Source organism: Microtus oregoni, unplaced genomic scaffold (assembly GCF_018167655.1).
Source record: "Microtus oregoni isolate MIOR12 unplaced genomic scaffold, Mior012 000061F_ref0000440, whole genome shotgun sequence".
Classification (NCBI taxonomy): Eukaryota; Metazoa; Chordata; class Mammalia; order Rodentia; family Cricetidae; genus Microtus; species Microtus oregoni.
In genome coordinates this window covers 4,274,765-4,292,775 of record NW_024543871.1, presented here as the reverse complement: position 1 = coordinate 4,292,775, position 18,011 = coordinate 4,274,765, and the positions used below count along the sequence as shown (strand labels likewise).

The 18,011-nt window shown below is 36.3% G+C and overlaps 1 protein-coding gene across 1 annotated transcript in view; it reads left to right on the top strand.

Annotated features, from left to right (window-relative positions):
* LOC121439416 (THO complex subunit 2) overlaps positions 1–18,011 on the top strand; it is a 101,243-nt gene that overhangs the window by 20,160 nt on the left and 63,072 nt on the right. The window contains exons 5-7 of the mRNA XM_041639919.1: positions 5,855–5,925; positions 6,951–7,072; positions 7,800–7,933. Coding sequence (XP_041495853.1) covers positions 5,855–5,925; positions 6,951–7,072; positions 7,800–7,933 — 327 coding nt within the window. The remainder of the gene's footprint in view (positions 1–5,854; positions 5,926–6,950; positions 7,073–7,799; positions 7,934–18,011) is intronic.

Genomic DNA, 18,011 nt, shown 5'->3' with positions numbered 1-18,011 from the left:
AGCTAATTTCAAGTAAAATCAAATTTTCTGACATTTGTCTGAGTTTCTGCAATTTCAGAATTGCAGAAATGTCATAATGTCATGCAATGAGATTTCTTTGAATCTCAAACTTAAGACACTGTGAAGATACTTTTTGTTGTACCTTTTGATTCTTAATTTTAAAATGAATAATATTAATCAAAGTTATTAAAAGTGCTTTTGTTTTGCGAGTAATCTGTTTTGTATTTGTCCCAAATAAGAGTTCATTTTTTTTCTTAAAAATAGATATTTTTTTTTGATTTATGATTAAAGGTAGTGTCCCTCCAAGGAAAACATGGATTTATGAATAATGTGTTTTACAAATTTATTCGTCTAATTTTAACTATTGATTAAAATAGCTGAGCATGGCTTCCCCATCAGTTTTGTGTTTTTTTGTAGCTTTGCATACTAACAGATAGCATTGCTAGACATATATTACCTTTAAAACATGACTTCTGAGGAGTTGTTACATTGGAAAGTGTTATTTTAGCTCATTACCTTCTGTCTGTCTCTCTGCCTCTCCCCCTCCCCCGTCTGTCTCTCTTTCTTTCTCTCTCCCTCTCTCTCTGTGTCTCTGTGTGTGTTTTCTCTGTGCAGCTCTGGCTGTCCTGGAACTCACTCTGTAGACTAGGCTACCTCTAACTCATAGAGATCCATCTGCCTTTGCCTCCCAAGTACTGGGATTAAAGGTGTGTGTGCATCACCACCACCTAGCTAGCTCATTATTCTTTATTCTTAGGATTAGGTGAGTTACTTATATGGCTTACTGATTTGTCTAGAGTTTGGTCTTAGCTAATATGAATGCCTGTGTAAGAGTTTAGAGAATCTTTCAGATTTCAGAACAGTGGCAATGTTGGGAACAGTTTCAGAATATGTGAGAGTGATAAATGGGAAAAACAGACCACCAATGAGTTGACCATGTTTCCTAGATTTTCCACTTCTGGCATAATTATGCTTAATAATGTTGTTTCTCATTCTGAACTCTCCTGGTTTTAATGATAAAGTACATCTTCATGGTATATATTTGATTTATTTATACAAAATGAAAAAAGGAACTTAATATTTGAAATCGATACGAACAAATAAATTTAGCATTGAACAAGTTCCAATGTAAAAAGAGTTGCTTTTACCCATAAATTTTATACACAGGAAACTAATCTATAGGAGACATTTTGTGAAAGATGTTCCTCAATAGTGTTGGGAATATATTTTGTCTTCAGTAATGTTATTAGCTTTTTCATTCTAATAGTTTTTCTTAAATTGACTTATTTTGTTAAAACATAGCTTTCCTTCATAGTTATTAAGACATAAGAATTATTTCCACAGGTTATTATTGCCTGTTAGCTGTTAACATGGATTCATGAAAGTGATATTTGGTTACTTCGGAGGAAATTTCTTTCATACTATCCAACTCATTTTTACAGACAAATTTAGAGGAAACTATCCTTCTTCTGTTCCCTTACACGTGCTTAATCTTGGCAGGATAAAAGTGATGCAAGGGTGACTCCAGAACAAGAAGGGGAGTTGGGATTTTAAGAATGTGACCTAGCAAGCTGGAAAGATGGCTCAATGGAGAGCACTTGTTGCTATTGCAGAGAACACAAATTCAGTTTCTAGCATCAATATGGCAGCTCACCATTCTTACCTTCATTTGTAGAGGATCTTACTTTTAACTCTATAGGTACCAAACTCAGATGTGGTACATACACATAACACACAGATAAAACTCATATAATTAAACTAATCTTAATGAAGGTTGTGCCAAATGATACTAATAATATTCATTATGATATAGGTGCTAGTTTTGAAACACCTTTCATGTTTTAGGCATCATGTTAAAACTTTTCATTTTAATCTTAGTCTTTATAACAATTTCTGTATGGAAGGTATGCAGATTGGGAAGATGAGGTTTAGCAGAGTGGTCATTTTTTTAAGGGAATGCAGCTAGTAAAGCTGCATTTAAGCCTGGGTCCCTTTGGATCCAGAGTCCATGATCTTTTTACTATATTGTGTTATCTTCTTTTTTTTTCTTTTTTTCTTTTTTTTTTATTGCGAAAAGAAGAAAAAAAAACATAAACAAAAAACAAGTTTCCACCTCCTCCCAGCCTCCCATTTCCCTTCCCCTCCTCCCACCCTTCTCCCCCTCCTCCCTCCCTTCTCCCCCTCCTCCCACCCTTCTCCCCCTCCCCCCACTCCTCTCCCCCTCCCTCTCCAGTCCACAGAGCAGTCCGGGTTCCCTGCCCTGTGTTAAGTCCTAGGTCCTCTCCGTCCATATCTAGGAAGGTGAACATCCAAACTGGCTAGGCTCCCACAAAGCCAGCACATTAAGTAGGATCAAAACCCCCTGCCATTGTCCTTGGTGTCTCATCAGCCCTCGTTGTTCGCCATGTTCAGAGAGTCCGGTTTTATCCCATGCTTTTTCAGTCACAGTCCAGCTGGCCTTGGTGAGCTCCCAATAGATCAGCTCTACTGTCTCAGTGGGTGAGTGCACCCCTTGTGGTCCCGACTTCTTTGCTCATGTTCTCCCTCCTTCTGCTCCTCATTGGGACCTTGGGAGCTCAGTCCAGTGCTCCTGTGTGGATCTCTGTCTCTATCTCTATCCATCACCAGATGAAGATTCTATGATGATATGCAAGATATTCGTCAGTAACATCAAATTAAACGGAGAGAAACTCAAAGCCATCCCGCTTAACTCAGGAACATGGCAAGGCTCTCACCATACCTCTTCAATATAGTGCTTGAAGTTCTAGCAATAGCAATAAGACAACATAATGGGATCAAGGGGATTCGAATTGGAAAGGAAGAAGTTAAACTTTCGTTATTTGCAGATGATATGATAGTGTACATAAGCGACCCCCAAAACTCCACCAAAGAACTTGTACAGCTGATAAACAGCTTTAGTAATGTGGCAGGAAACAAGATCAACTCCAAAAAATCAGTTGCCCTCTTATACACAAAGGATAGGGAAGCAGAGAGGGAAATCAGAGAAGCTTCACCATTCACGATAGCCACAAACAGCATAAAATATCTTGGGGTAAATCTAACCAAGGAAGTGAAAGATCTATTTGACAAGAACTTTAAGGCATTGAAGAAAGAAATTGAAGAGGATACCAAAAAATGGATGGACCTCTCTTGCTCTTGGATTGGGAGGATCAACATAGTAAAAATGGCAATTCTACCAAAGGCAATTTATAGATTCAATGCAATCCCCATCAAGATCCCATCAAAATTGTGTTATCTTCTTAATGTGTGAAGTGTAATAAGACAAAATATTCCTATACTTTCCAGGTTAAGAGAACTTTTAAAAAGACTGATCACATGAGGGTGAGGGAGCCTGAGAGCTGTAGTAACTTGAGAGGCTGACTCTGAAGTAACAGATACACTGATGAGACCTTGGAGGTTGGCCAGTTGGTTGGTGATACAGAAGGCAGGAGTTGGAGGATGTAGAGGGCTTTTAAGAAAATTATATGGAAATTAAAAAGAATTTACCAAGTGCTAATTTAGGATACAGGAGTAAGGTTATGATAAATGAGTTTATTTGAATGGTGGGTTTTTTTTTGAGACAGGGTTTCTCCTTGGCTTTTTGGAGCCTGTTCTATAACCAGTTCTTGTAGACCAGGCTGGCCTTGAACTTGTAATGAATTCAGACAGATTGTAATAATATATACAGCTTTAATGGAAGGAAGAGTGAAAGGCCAGGAAAATGATGATGAGTGTTGTATTTGATGATAAATCTCTTAATTCTTGGTGTTGACAGTAGAAAACAAACTGAAGCAAAACTCTGATAATGTGTCTGTTATTTTGGAAGACCCACTTACAGGCTAATAGTAATTTCACTAAGGCTGATACCCTTTATTGTACTTTCTAAATTGCCAGTTGACTCTGAAAATGTTTGCGTGTAATTCTAAGCACTTGGGCGGCAGAAACAAGAGAATCAGAAATTTAAGGTCATCTAGTGAGTTTGGGGTCAACCTCATCTACAAGAGTACCTGTCTCAGAAAGTTAAAATAATTTAATGAGTTTAAGCAACAGTTCTGAAGCCAGCCTTTGTGTAATCCTGCTAGTCCTATTTTAAATTTTTGATGATTGACATTTTGTATTAATTGTTTTATTTCTTCCACTCCTCAGATCTAAACTTGAATTTTCTGAACAATTTACTAAAACTGAAGGACATATTTTTAAGTGTTTCATAGGGAGAATTGCATTTTTATTTAGTGGCTAGAATTGTTCCAAATAGGATTTTCAATATTCCTTTTTTAATACTGACTTTCCATAGACTTGACATTAGACTTTTCAACTTTATTGGTTATGGACTTTTAAGGTTAGGAAATATTTTTGTCCTAGCACTGGGGAAACTGTGAAAAGAGAATTTTGCTGAGACTTGAAAGTTAACCTTAAGTTCATAGCACATTGAAGGCAAGTCTGTGCTACATAATGAGACCTTTTCGTAAAAAGGAAAACAAAACCCCAAACCAATACTGAGAAGATGACTTAGTGGATAAAGCACTTGCTTACAAGCATGAGGATCCCCAGTACCCACAAAAAAGCAGAGTAAGGCCAGGTATAGTGGTACATGCCTCTATTCCCAGCTTATAGAAATAGAGGCAGGTGTTAGTTAAGTCTTTCTTTAAAACAGGGGAAGTGGTTAGTATGGTGGCTTACATGTAATCTCAGTTCATGGGAGGCTGAGACAGGGGATCTCTTGGGCAAGCTGGCTAGTTAGATTAGCCAAGTTGACAAACTCTGGATTCAGTGAGAACCCTGTCTCAATAAAATGTAGAGCAATTGAGGAAGAGACCTGACACCATTCTCTGGCCTCCGTACACACCAATGTTAATCAGTATGTATACTGCAAAAATACTCAATCAAAAAGGGGCTTGGGACCAAACCAATCAAACAACAACAACATAGGCCTTGCCTTGCCTTTCCCTTTTTTTCTTTTTTCTTTCTTTCTTTCTTTCTTTTCTTTTTTTTTTGTCTGTTGTTATAACACATCTTACTATTTAGTTCAAGCTGGTCTTGAACTCACGATCCTTCTGCTTCAGCCTTCTGAAGGCCGAGATCACTGTTGTGTACCACCAAACCCAGCTAAATTAGAAGATATTTTTTTGTTGTTACCCAGTTCTACTTGGCCATTAAGAAATGAGTCTCTGTTGTAGCACCTCTGACAAGTGGTCATTTAAACTTTGTTAATCTTTTTTCCTTTTTTAGAGTATTTTTATTTCTGAAATTTTGTTTTCAGTGTTCCTATGATACAAATTTGCTATTTTATGGATATATGTTATAGGTGACAGGGCCATTCATTAATATTAAGAGAGTGTTTGTATATGTATGAAAGACATATTACTGCAATTTATAATTTTCCAGATTTAGAAAGAGGTATTTTATTTTTAATTAATTACATTTATTTTTAAGACAACTTATTTTTTTTTACTTTTTTTTATTGAGAAATGGAGAAAAAAAAACAAGTTTCCACCTCCTCCCAGCCTCCCATTTCCCTCCCCCTCCTCCCCCCCTACGCCCCCTCCTCCCACCCTTCTCCCCCTCCCCCCACTCCTTTCCCCCTCCCTCTCCAGTCCAAAGAGCAGTCAGGGTTTTCTGCCTGCTTATTATTTTTGTATAACCTGGGATTCCTGGAGCTCACAGTGTAGGCCAGGCTGGCCTTGAACTTGTGCTCCCCATGGTTCTGGTTCTGGGTGCTGAAATTACAGGTGTGTACCACCATGCCTGGACCAGAAAGAGGCATTTTTAAAATAACTTTTAAAGAAGATGAGTCTTTTAGTAGTAGAGAGTATGGAAAAATGAAACTTGTATCTCTTTTCTTCTGTCATTATAGATATTGAGACAAATTGTTTAGAAGAAAAAAGCAAGAGAGACTATTTTACACAATTGGTATTAGCATGTTTGGTAAGTTTTTAAATACATTTTCTCCTAAATTTTACATTGAATAAATATAATATTGTTAGTGATGTTAAATGGAGGAAGATATTGACATTCAGTTGACCTCATTATAAGGTGCGATTTAGATCTTGAAATGGATGTTTTGTGGAAGTAGGTATGTAATATTTGTGGAATAATCATATTTCTAAATTACTAAATCTGTATATATAAAAACCCTCAGTGATATTTCTGACCTAGTGAGTTTCTAATATAGAAAAAGGTAAGCAAGTAGTTCTTAAACTAAGTTTTTAAAAACTCAGACAGGGACAAAAAGATGGAAGTAATTAAATAAATGCAAGTTAGGCTGTGGATGTGGCTTAGTGTATAGAGTGCTTGCCTAACATGCATGAAACCCTTGGTTCTATTCCTAGTATCTTATAAACTGGGCATGGTGACACATGCTTGTAATCTCAGCACTTAGGAGATGGAGGCAGGAGGAACAGAAGTTCAAGATCATCCTCAGCTACATATAGTGAGTTCAAAGACAGTCTGGGATACATAAGACACTGTCTTTAAACAGATAACAACAACAACAACACCCTCCCCAAATAGAATTCATAATTGTCTGGTGAGCTACTTCATGTTCATAAAATTAGAACCAAGGAAAAATACCATTACTGGGTCGTATAAAGAATGTTCTTGTCTTTGTTTTATTATAGTTTGGCTTGGTGTAGAATATATACAATGCTGAAGTATACTATATTAGGTGAAAATTGAGTTACGATAGGCTCAATGTAATGAAAATTTAATCTGTAGTTCTTACTCCATAGGCTGTGTATAGCAAACATATACTCTTAAAGTAATTTCTGAAAGAGCTATATATTTTATATTTCTGTATTTGGAGAGTTATTTTGTTGAATTGAAATTCTAGGCTTTATAAAGAGATAATGTGATTTTGTATTTTTACATTGGAAAGAGTTTATTTTATTTAAGATTGTGGGTACATAGTTGGAATGCTAAAGAATAAATGGTCTTTAATATTTTTAATACAGTATTTAGTTTCAGACACAGTTCTGAAGGAACGTTTGGATCCAGAAACTTTGGAATCATTAGGGCTCATCAAACAGTCACAGCAGTTCAATCAAAAGTCAGTTAAAATCAAGACAAAACTCTTGTAAGTATATTTGGCTTATGTTACACATCAAGTAGCTGACAGTTTATTTCTCATTTTGAATAGTAGCAGTTTCTTAAGGCCCTTCGAAGCTATTATTTTTTGTTTGTGGTTAGTATTTTTTTCCTTCTAAAGCACTTAAATTATGGAGTTTTCAGTGAGCTATTCCTGTGTTAACTTTGTCCATATTTGAGTCTTAGATAACATTAAATTCTTTTTTAATGATATTTATTTTAAGTTAATTGGTGTTTTTCCTGAATGTATGACTGTGTGTTGGATCCCGTGTGTGTGTGTGCGCATGTGCTTGCTTGTGCATATGCGTATGCTCAGGTGCTCTCAGAGACCAGAGGTAGTGGAAATCCCCCTGGAGCTGGAAGTTGTGAGCTGCCTGTTTTAGGTGCTGAGAACTGAACTCGAGTCCTCTGAAAGAGCAGCAAGTGCTTTTAAATGGCTGAGCTACTTCTCCAGACCCATACTTTTTGTTATTAGCATTAAATATTTAACAGCCATGTGTATATTTAGAGCATATTCATAATTAGTGGTGGAAATATTGGTATATTGATATGTTCCCTTATTAACTAATATTGCTTTAGTGTTGAAAAATACAAAAAGTTAAGCTGTGACAGCACATTCTCATGATTGTTTTAAGTTAGTGATATCCAGTGATATCATTGTGCAAACTTGATAATTGAAATTAATTTTATCTTTTTGATGATATTTCTGTTTTCAGTTATAAGCAGCAAAAATTCAATTTATTAAGAGAAGAGAATGAAGGTTATGCCAAACTGATTGCTGAATTGGGGCAAGATTTATCTGGAAATATTACTAGTGATTTAATTTTAGAAAATATCAAATCTTTAATAGGTAAGCCATACATGTAACTATATACTATGTATTATTAAGATATGCTTTATTTTTAATGAAAAGTATCCATAAAAATAAAATGAATCAGCCTCAGCTATATAGTGAGTTTGAGGCAAACCCAGACAACAGGAGATCTTTTCTCAAGAAACAAAAGAATCCCCAAACCTGGAATATGTATAACTTTTATTTTTAGTATTTTATTGGTATTTATTAAATTTATCGTGATCTTTATGAAAAATGTTTTTGTCATATACCTCTATGTATATTAGTTCCCAAGTTCTTTTGTAACACCTCTGTCTGTTAATTTTAACTATTTCTCAGACATTTTCATATAGGGTAGAAAATAAACAAGAAAACTTAAATAAATATTTGGAGAACTCTTGAAACCTTGTGATATATAGTTCATTTGAACTTGGTTTTACAAATTTCAATTTATGAGGGACTTTGAAACATTTTATCTTTCTTTCTGAAAGTAGCAGAATGTTGCAAGAACACAGAAGATTAATGTTCTCCCTGGTCTTAAAATAGCATTTCTGTCACATTACTTTTATATTGGACATTTGAAGAGAGAAGCTGACATTTATAGACAAAAGGAATGTTTAGGGTAATCTTGGTTTTCTGAGTGACAATAATTCCTGTTAGGTGGTTTTTTTATCTAGTGAATATTTTGAAGTTGTGCAAAATCATGTTTTGTGGTCCCCAGGAGGAATATAATTTCCTGCCTCATTGGTTAGAACTTAGTTGCTACTTACTCTCAGCTTTTTTTAAAAATCTGTGTTTTGAAGTTTATGTCTGACTAAGAAAATAAGTTGACTGAGTCCTTAATTTCTTCTTCTACTGCTTTCTGTAAGCATTCAAACAAATCTGTATTTATTTCAGTCTTCTTTTTTCTTTGGCTTGGCTGTTGGTGATTCTAAGTGTAAATGCTCAGGCTTCATTCAGTTTAAATTTACCTTTTTCTTTGAAGTCAGCTTCTGGTAGATGATCTAGTTTCTTTTCTACTTCTGTCCCTATGGTGATTGAACATCAGATGAGTGAGCCTCTAGCCCTGAAGGACTCTTGCTGTCTTCTGTGGCCTTGACTATGTCAGTGACCTGCTTTTAAAACTCCTTTAGTAAAAGGTTTCTTTTCTTTCTTCAGTAGGCTGTATTTTTCATGCAGATTTCCACCCCCCTTTTATCTAGCTTGCGAAGCTCATTAGTACTGCCATATTGTACTTTTTTCTTTCTTGTACTGTATTATGTCCTTACTTAAGATAGTCTTCCTTTCCTCTTAAGATCTCATGTTATGGAAACCCTTTCAGTGTTTGCTTTCACTTTATCTTCTTTTATGTGCATGTCTGTTTTTCCTATTTTTTTATTCTTCTGGGTTTTTATCTTTTTTATGTCTTTGTTATTTTGGGAACAGCATTTCAAAGATGGGTTTTCTTGAAGGTATGCTTTCATGTAATTAGAAAATGTTCGCTCCTTTCTTCAACTTTGCTCTCATAGAAAAGGAGTTATTATCTCTGTATATTAATGTGGCATCACCTCTACTTCAGGCTCATGATCCACATGGATAATCCTGAAGTGTAAACAATTTCGTTTCTTGGTCTGTATTTATTCCAATCCATCTGGCATCCTGTAAAGCGTGGTGGAGCAGATGCACTCAGATACCATCTTCTCCACACTTGCCTGGCCACCACCATTTAGCACTCCTTATTTTCTCAGGTTAGGTTTCTTCTTAGCACTTAGCACTATACCAAGAATAGTTGACCCTGTGTTTCCACAGGGTTGCAAATATTCATGGCGGAAACTGTTACGAGTATTTACATTGTATGAGTTATTATAACCAATCTTTATGTGATTTAAAGTAAGAGCATGTATGTCAATTACATGCATATCTTGTTCCATTTTATATGAGCGACTGTAGCATCTGTTGATTTTGGCATCTTTAAGGCAGTCTTGGAACAAACTTAGACACTGAGTTTATGACTCTATCATCAGTTGAATGTACGTTTCATGAGGAATATGTTTTTGGTTTGGTTTGTTTAGTACCCAACTCTTAGGACGTGCTAAATGAGTAGAAAGTTAATATTCTCCCCATTTTTTTGTGGTGTTTTTAGTGATTTTTAGTCTCTCTTCTTTGACATGGAAACATTTAGAAAGCTTAGCTCCCAGACTCCGTTTCTTTATGGCTTGATTACCTTTTGTTCCCTCTAGTTGTTTGAGAAAGGAACTTTTCATTGATGGAGAAATTGAGGTTAAAGGTTTAATTTCATTGAATATTCTTTCAATGTTCAAATTAACTGTATCCAATGTCAGTGTCAATGTAACTCCATTAAGGTCTTGTCTCATCTGACCAGATCATTTCACCTGCACAACATTCTATTTTTTTTTAAATGACATCTTTGGATATGTTTCTCCATGTTCATTAACACTGGTTTTTCTTAATGAATAATCTAGTTAGGTAATACTTCATGTAAAACTATCTTATATCTGATCTTCATTAGCCATTGTGAGAAACCAGTACCACGTTTGGCATGTATGTATGTTGGGTACAATTGTATTCAGAATACTTTGTCTGATCCAGAGAGATTCTCATTTATCACCCTTTAAGATTCTGGCAGATGAAAGTGCATGTAATTGTTTAACCTGTGCTGTTTACTGTATAAGCAAGCACAGAAGCAGAACTGTTAGTATTGTATGGTGGTGATTGCTATTACTGTTACTATTACTTTTTACTCACAGTAAATCTGAGCAACTTATTAAAGAGGGATGAAAAGTTATTACTACGCTACTAATGCAGAGATACTCTCAAGTGACTTTTACACAAAGGGCAAATACAATCTATATTTTATAAGTAAGAGGAAAAATAGAGGTGAGCTTCTTTTTTAAAACTAAACTATTACTATATAACTATAAGAATAGTTGCAAGATTTTCTTTTCATCTAAGTGAGTGTTCAGCAATTTTTTTCTTCATTTTCTTTTCTGTTTTGTTTTTTACATAGGGTCTTGCATATAACTCAGACTAATCTAGATCTCTTGATTCTCTTGCCTTTACCTCCTGACTTTGAGAAGTAGTAGGTGTACTCCATCCTGCCCAGTTTAGCGAACTTTTTCTGTAAAGGCTAAGAGTAAATACTTTTTGGATTTTTTTGGCCATATATGCATTTTTTGGCCATGTAGTTTCTGTTGAAACTACTTAACTCTGCCATTGATGGTGAAAACAGCCATAGACGGCAATAAATAAATGAGAGTCTATTTAAAATCTTATTTTTAACAATCAACAGTCAAGTGGATTTGACTGGTTTGTTGATTCTTGGACTGTATAAAAATATTGGCAAAAAGAACTCACAAGCATGTTTACCTGAGCTTAGCATAGGAGAATGGCAGTGATTCTTCTTCATTTTAGATTTTAGTTGTCTAGGATCTTTTTTGCTTAGGCCTAAACCTTATAATCACTCACCAAAGTTAGAACTGAGGACCTTCATTTACAATTTTTTAAAGTTTTTAAATTAGCATATAAAGTGATGAGTTTCATTAGGATAGTCTCTCTCTTCTTTCTCTGTCTCTTTTGTCTTCTCTGTTCTACCATGTGGTTACTGGGATCTGAACTCAGGACCTTTGGAAGAGTAGCCAGTGCTCTTAACCACTGGGCTATCTCTTCAGCCCCTTACTTTTAGTGCTTTTGAGGAACTTCCACACTGTCTTCCGTAGTGGCAGAACCAGTTTACATTCCCATCAGCAATAAGCATTTCCCATATCCACACCAGTGTTTTGTTGTTAATCGTTTTATTGGTGAGAGCCATTCTGACAGAGTGAAATGGTCTTTCAAAGCAGTTTTCATTGTGTTTTCTCGATGACTAACAAGGGTGAATATTTTTCAAGTATTTACCATTTATATTTCTTCTTTTGAGAACTGTTCGTTAGCCTGTTTGCTGATGGGGTGCTTTTTTGTGGGGAGTGGGGCATGAGTCTTTTTTTAACTGTTGTAGTTCTAATTAATATATCCTACTTACTAATCTCTCATGTGATAAGTAGTTGGCAAAGTGTTTTCTCCCATTCTATAGACTGTCTTTTCACTATGTGTTCATTTAATTTGCTGTGCAGGATCTTTTAAATGTCATATAATTCCACTTGTCAATTCTAGGGATTATTTTCTGAGTCATTAGAGTCATTTTCAGAAAGTCTTTTCTTTTCCTCCTCTTGTTTTTGAATTTAGTGTGTTTATTTTACATCCTGACTGCAGCCTCCTGTCCATCCTCTCCCACCTGCTTCCTTTCACCCCCACGTCCACTCCTTCTCTGTTTCTGTTCAGAGAGGGGCAAGCCTCCCATGGGCAAAGCATGGCATATAAAGTTGCCATAAGATCAAGCACCTTCTCCCTCAGGATAGGCAAGGCAATCTAGCATGAGGAATAGCTTCCCAAGAACAAGCCAATGCACCAGGATCAGCCCCTGCTACCATTGTGAGGAGTTCCTTCCTCTCCTCAACAGTACTTCCCAAGGTTGGTCCAGTGTTTGGCTGTGGGTCTCTGAATCTTCTGGATGAAAGCTCTCCAATGACAATGGGGGGTAGTCACCATCCAGATCACCATCCAGGAGATCTCTCTTTCCACCTCCCAGGGAGATCCAATTGTCTTTCTTCGGCCCTCCTTGTTATCTAGGGTATCTGGGGCTGTAGCTTTTGTAGTATTGTTATCTTTTACATTGTAGTTAATATCCATATATGAGTGAGTATATACCATGTTTGTCTTTCTGGGTCTGGGTTACCTCACTCAGGATGATTTTTTTTCTAGTTCCACCCACTTGCTTTCAAATTTCCTCTCATTGTTTTTAATGGCTGAGTAATACTCCATTGTGTAAATCACATTTTCTTTATTCTTCAGCTGAGGGGCATCTAGGTGGTTTCCAGGTTCTGGCTATTATAAATAAAGCTGCTATGAATATAGTTGAGCAAATGTCCTTCTGTTATGATTGAGCATCCTTTGGATATATGCCCTAGAATGGTGTCGCTGGTTCTGGAGGTATATTGTTTCTCAGTTTTCTGAGGAACTGCCATACTGGGTTTTTTTCCATAGTGGCTGTACAAGTTTGCATTCCCGCCAGCAATGGATGCTCCACATCCTCCAGCATGAGCTGCCATTTGCGTTTTTGATCTTAGCCATTCTGACGGGTATAAGATAGAATGTCAGAGTCATTTTGATATGTTTTTCCCCTAGTGGCTAAGAATGATTAACATTTTTTCAAACATTTCGCTGCCATTGAGATTTGTTTATTGAGAATTCTCTGTTTAGGTGTGTCCCCATTTTTAAATTGAATTATTTGTCTTCTTTTGATGTCTAGTTTTTTTGAGTTCTTTATATATTTTGGAGATCATCTCTAGTCACTGGCTCGGCTGCTACTGCCAAATGTAGTTTTTAAACTAAGTCTCTATTGTTCTATTTACTAATGCAGACTCACAAGTCAAATGTTGTGTTGAAAACCTGCCAGCTCAGAGAGACCAAAAAGCAACCAGCTGACTTTCCTTTTTGGCCAGAGCTGCTGCAAGAGAGCCCCACCAAGAGAGCATCTTTCTAGCCCTCCCAAACCAAAAAGACCTAGACACTCCCAAGTCCCTCTCCATTCCTTCTTGTGTGTTTCTCTATCCTTCCTGGCTTCTCCATACTCAACATGGCTTATTACTGTCAACTCACTGCAGGCTTCATCCCCTGATCTAAGGTTGATTTTTATTAACTCGGTGCTATCAGATATCCTGCAACAATCAGTCCTCTGTTGGATGTGGGGTTGACGAAGATCTTTTCCCATTCTGTAGGCTGCTGTTTTGTTTTATTTGATGGTGGCCTTTGCTTTACAGAAGCTTCTCAGTTTTAGGAGGTCCCATTTATTAATTGTTGATCTCTATATGTACTACTGGTGTTCTGTTTAGGAAGTGGTCTCCTGTTCAAGACTATTCTCTACTTTCTCTTGTATTAGGTTCCATGTAACTGGATTTATGTTGACCTCTTTGATCTTCTTTTTGACTTGAGTTTTGTGCATAGTGGTAGATATGAATATATTTGCATTCTTCTACATGCTGATATCTAGTTATGCCAGCACCATTTGTTGAAGATGCTTTCTTTTCTCCAGTTTATAGTTTTGGCTTCTTTGTCAAAAATCAAGTGTCCATAGGTGTATGGATTTATGTTTGGGTCTTCAATTCAATTCTATTGATCAGTGTGTCTGTTTTTATTTCAATACCACCCTTGATTTCATTACTGTACCTCTGTAGTAGAGCTTGAGATCAGGGGTGGTGATAACCTCCAGAAGTTCTTTTCTTGTACAGTATTGTTCTAACTGCCCTGTGTTAAGTTGAGTTATTGTTCCAGAAGGTTCTTTTCTATACCTAAATCCTGAGGTATTTTCCTCTAGTGTGTCAAAGTTTCAGATCCTAAATTAAGGTATTTGATCCATTGGCATTAGTTTTGTAAAGGAGGAAGATGTGGGTCTACATTGTTTTACATGTTGATATCCTGTCTCCCTGGTACTATTAGTTAAAAAGTCTCCTTTTCAATATGTTTCTGGCTACCTTGTCAAAAGTTACATGGCTTTGGTTTATTTCTATATTAACTAGTTCATTTGTATGTATACAGTAATTGTTAGTGTGGTTGTGTAGTATAATCTGAGATCAAGTATTATATTATCTCCAGCATTACTTTTTAAGCCAAGGATTGCTGTGATAGTTGGGATCTTTTGTGCTTCTATAATGAAGTTTTAATTTTTGTTTTGAGACAGAGTCTCCTTAGCCTCCTTTCACTGGCTTGGCATTAACTCTGTAGACCAGGCTGGCTTCAAACTCAGAAAGATCAGCCTACTTCTGCCTCCTGAGAACTGGGATTAAAGATGTGCACCACCAGGGCTGGCCATGTGTGATATGATTAATGAGTTCTTGAATTTGGTTTGTAAATGTCTTTTTAGAGGAATTTTTGCTCCTGTGTTTTTTAGATAAACTGACATCTTCTTCTTTTTTTTGTGTGTGTTCTGATCTGGTATTGCTATCAAGATAATGTGAACTTTGTAGGATGAGTTTGGTATCTTTTCTTCCCTTTCTGTTTTATGGAACAGTTTCAGGAGTATTAGAACGTTCATAAATGATTGGTAAAATTTGGGAGAGAATCTATCCAGTTTTTTTTTCTGGAGAGGAGCTTTTTGTTTCAATCTTATTGTTTATTACTGATCTATTTAAATCATTTATATCTTAGTGATTTAATTTTGATGGATCTTATGTGCTTAGGAATTTTTCTAGTTCTTTCATATTTTCCAGTTTTCTAAAATAAAAGTTCTCAGAGTATTCCCTAATGGTCACTTGTATTTTATTGGCCTATGTTGTAAGATCCCCTTTTATTTCTATTTTACTGATGTGGGTTATTTCTGTCTTTGATTTGTTTGGCCAGGATGTTAGTTCTCATTTCAAAGAATCATTTTTTGTTTTGTTGCTTCTGTGGTCATTTACTCTCTGATTAATTTCTTCCTTGATCTTTATTATTTATTGTTTTTTTTGCTACCTATTGTTTTTGGGTTTGCCTTGTCCCCTCCCACCACTCCATGGCATTAAGGGTGTATCAAAATGGTATTTGTTTGAAAAATCTCACTGACTTTAAAAATGTAAAAATTTGTAGCTATAATCTTTTCTCTTAAAACTGCCTGAGGCTATCTTGTAGCTTTTGGTAAGTTGTATTTTCACTTTTCACTTTGAATTGTTTATTTTTCCTACTGTTTTCTTCATGACCCATTTTAGTCATCTAAGGATGTATTGTTCAGTTTCAAGTATTTATGATTTGTGTAATTTCTTTTGCTGTCAGTTACTTGTTTTATTCCACGATGATTGGTTCTTTTGTATGCGTGAAGGAAAACTTGCATTGTATTTCTAGTAGGCTCCATTGATCACTTGTAAGAACTGGGGGATAGGAATGAGGGGAAAATACTGCATGCAAGATAAACAAACAAAAGCTGCTGTCCCAGTACTTGGGAGGCAGAGGCAGGCGGATCTCGTGAGTTGCAGTCCAGCCTGGTCTACAAGAGCGAGTTCCAGGACAGGCTCTAAAACTACAGAGAAACCCAGTCTTGAAAAACCAAAAAAAAAAAAGAAAAACAAACAAACATAAACAAAAGAACAACAACAAAAAACTGCATCTGGATTTGTGAGGACAGGTTGGCTTGTCCCAAAATAAGCCTTCTAGTCTCTTTTGAGCAGAGTTGCCTACCTTACGTTTTGAGCATGGCCTCTGCTTTCCTTAACTTTACCAGGGACCCATGTGGCTGTAGCTGTATGTATTGGTCTTGGCTTCCTTTTCTTGACAGTTTTAGCTGTTCAGTCAGTGTTGCTGAGTTTCCAAAGCTCTTCTCCTTTTTTGGTTTAGAATAGTGTATTCTGTATATACTGTCTTATCTCTTTAAATGGGTCAGCCAGAAGCTGCTTTCAGTCTGGGATCTTATCACATTGCATTTGTTGGCATCTAAGGTTGAAGATTTGGTATGGAAAAGTAGGATGGGAGTCTTATCTCTCTTTCAGTCTCACTGGTTCTTTTAGTTGTGTGTAATATGATCACAGAAACATTAAAAAGAAAAATGTCAAGCCAAACAATTCTTTGAAAGATTTGTGAACATTCAACTATTTTGACTGCGTGATTTTAAGAGTGCTTAGTATACTCTGAATATAAACTTTATTCATTCCAGATTCATATTGCCTCTGTGAAAATCCCTTTGAAAGGGAAATGAGTTGACTTTTTCTTTCACCTAAACCTTTTCATATAATAGTAGCAACAAACTATAATAATATAACAAAATATGATGATGATGATGATGATGATGATCTCTGTGTAGCCCTGGCCATCTTGATTAACCTGACACTTTTTAGAAGGTATTCTTGAGAACAAAAATTACTGTCTTCTTTTGCATAGTAGATAGAAACTCCAAATACATGGTCAAGAAATTTTAATAAAGAAGTTGTGCGTAGCATTGAGATGATACCTTTAATACCAGAACTCAGAAGGCAGAGGAAGGCAGATCTCTGAGTTCAAGGCCAGCATGGTCTACATAGTGAGCTCCAGAATGCTGGGAAGAAGGGGAGTGAGACACCATAGCTCTCCTCTCCGAGATGGACGCAGGTTAGAATCCTCCCAGTAAGCCACTACCTTGTGGTGCAACACACATTATTAGAAATGGGCTAAGCAGGATATGAGAGTTAGCCAGTAAGAGGCTAGAGCTAATGGGCCAAGCAGTGTTTAAAAGCATACAATTTGTATGTTGTTATTTCAGGAACGCAGTCCGCTGTTCCTTCTACAGTTAAGAAATTCACTTTGCTTCATTCCTACAGCATTGTCAACTTCATCATATTTCTTGCTTTCATCTTGTTACATTTGCTATCATGTACTGAGTATCTGTTCATCTTTGCATATACTCCAGTTACTTTCAACACATGTTTTCAGTGATCATTCTTCATAATGTGTCAACTCGTCTTAAGGATAGAAGAGGCAGTCGCTTAATTGTGTATCACAAGCTTGTGGACACTTAGTAGATAGCTACGTAATATTTAAATGGAGAATGAGTACATGACTGTTTCAGATCTGGTATTTCTTTACTTTTTCCCACATATTCTCTTCCGGGATGGTTTTGTATTCCTCCAAAGGCATAATGATATTACTGCCTCCTCTGCCCTGTATATTTGTGGTGCTTAATATAACTGGTGGTTGGGGCTTATGATTTCTCTGAAGATCACATGTCTGTTGATGCTTAGGTTAGACAAAAGCCTTTCTAAGATGCTTAGAGAAACAAGAGTGCCTGTGTTCTACCACAGCTGTCATTTGAAAAAGATCTTTGGATATTGAAGCTTGCTGATTATTTAGAATTTCACTGTGTAGGAATCAGCTTGTTATGTAAAACCCTAAAGTTTAATAAAAAAATGTTTTAACCCTTCAGTGTGGCTACTTTAAACTACTAGAGTATTCAAAGAGACCCCAATCTGGTTGTTTCTGTTTTCATCTGTGAAATATGTAATCTTTAAAAATGTTCCTGAGAAGATTCTCCTCTTAAGGAGGGGACACCAACTTTGAAAATAAG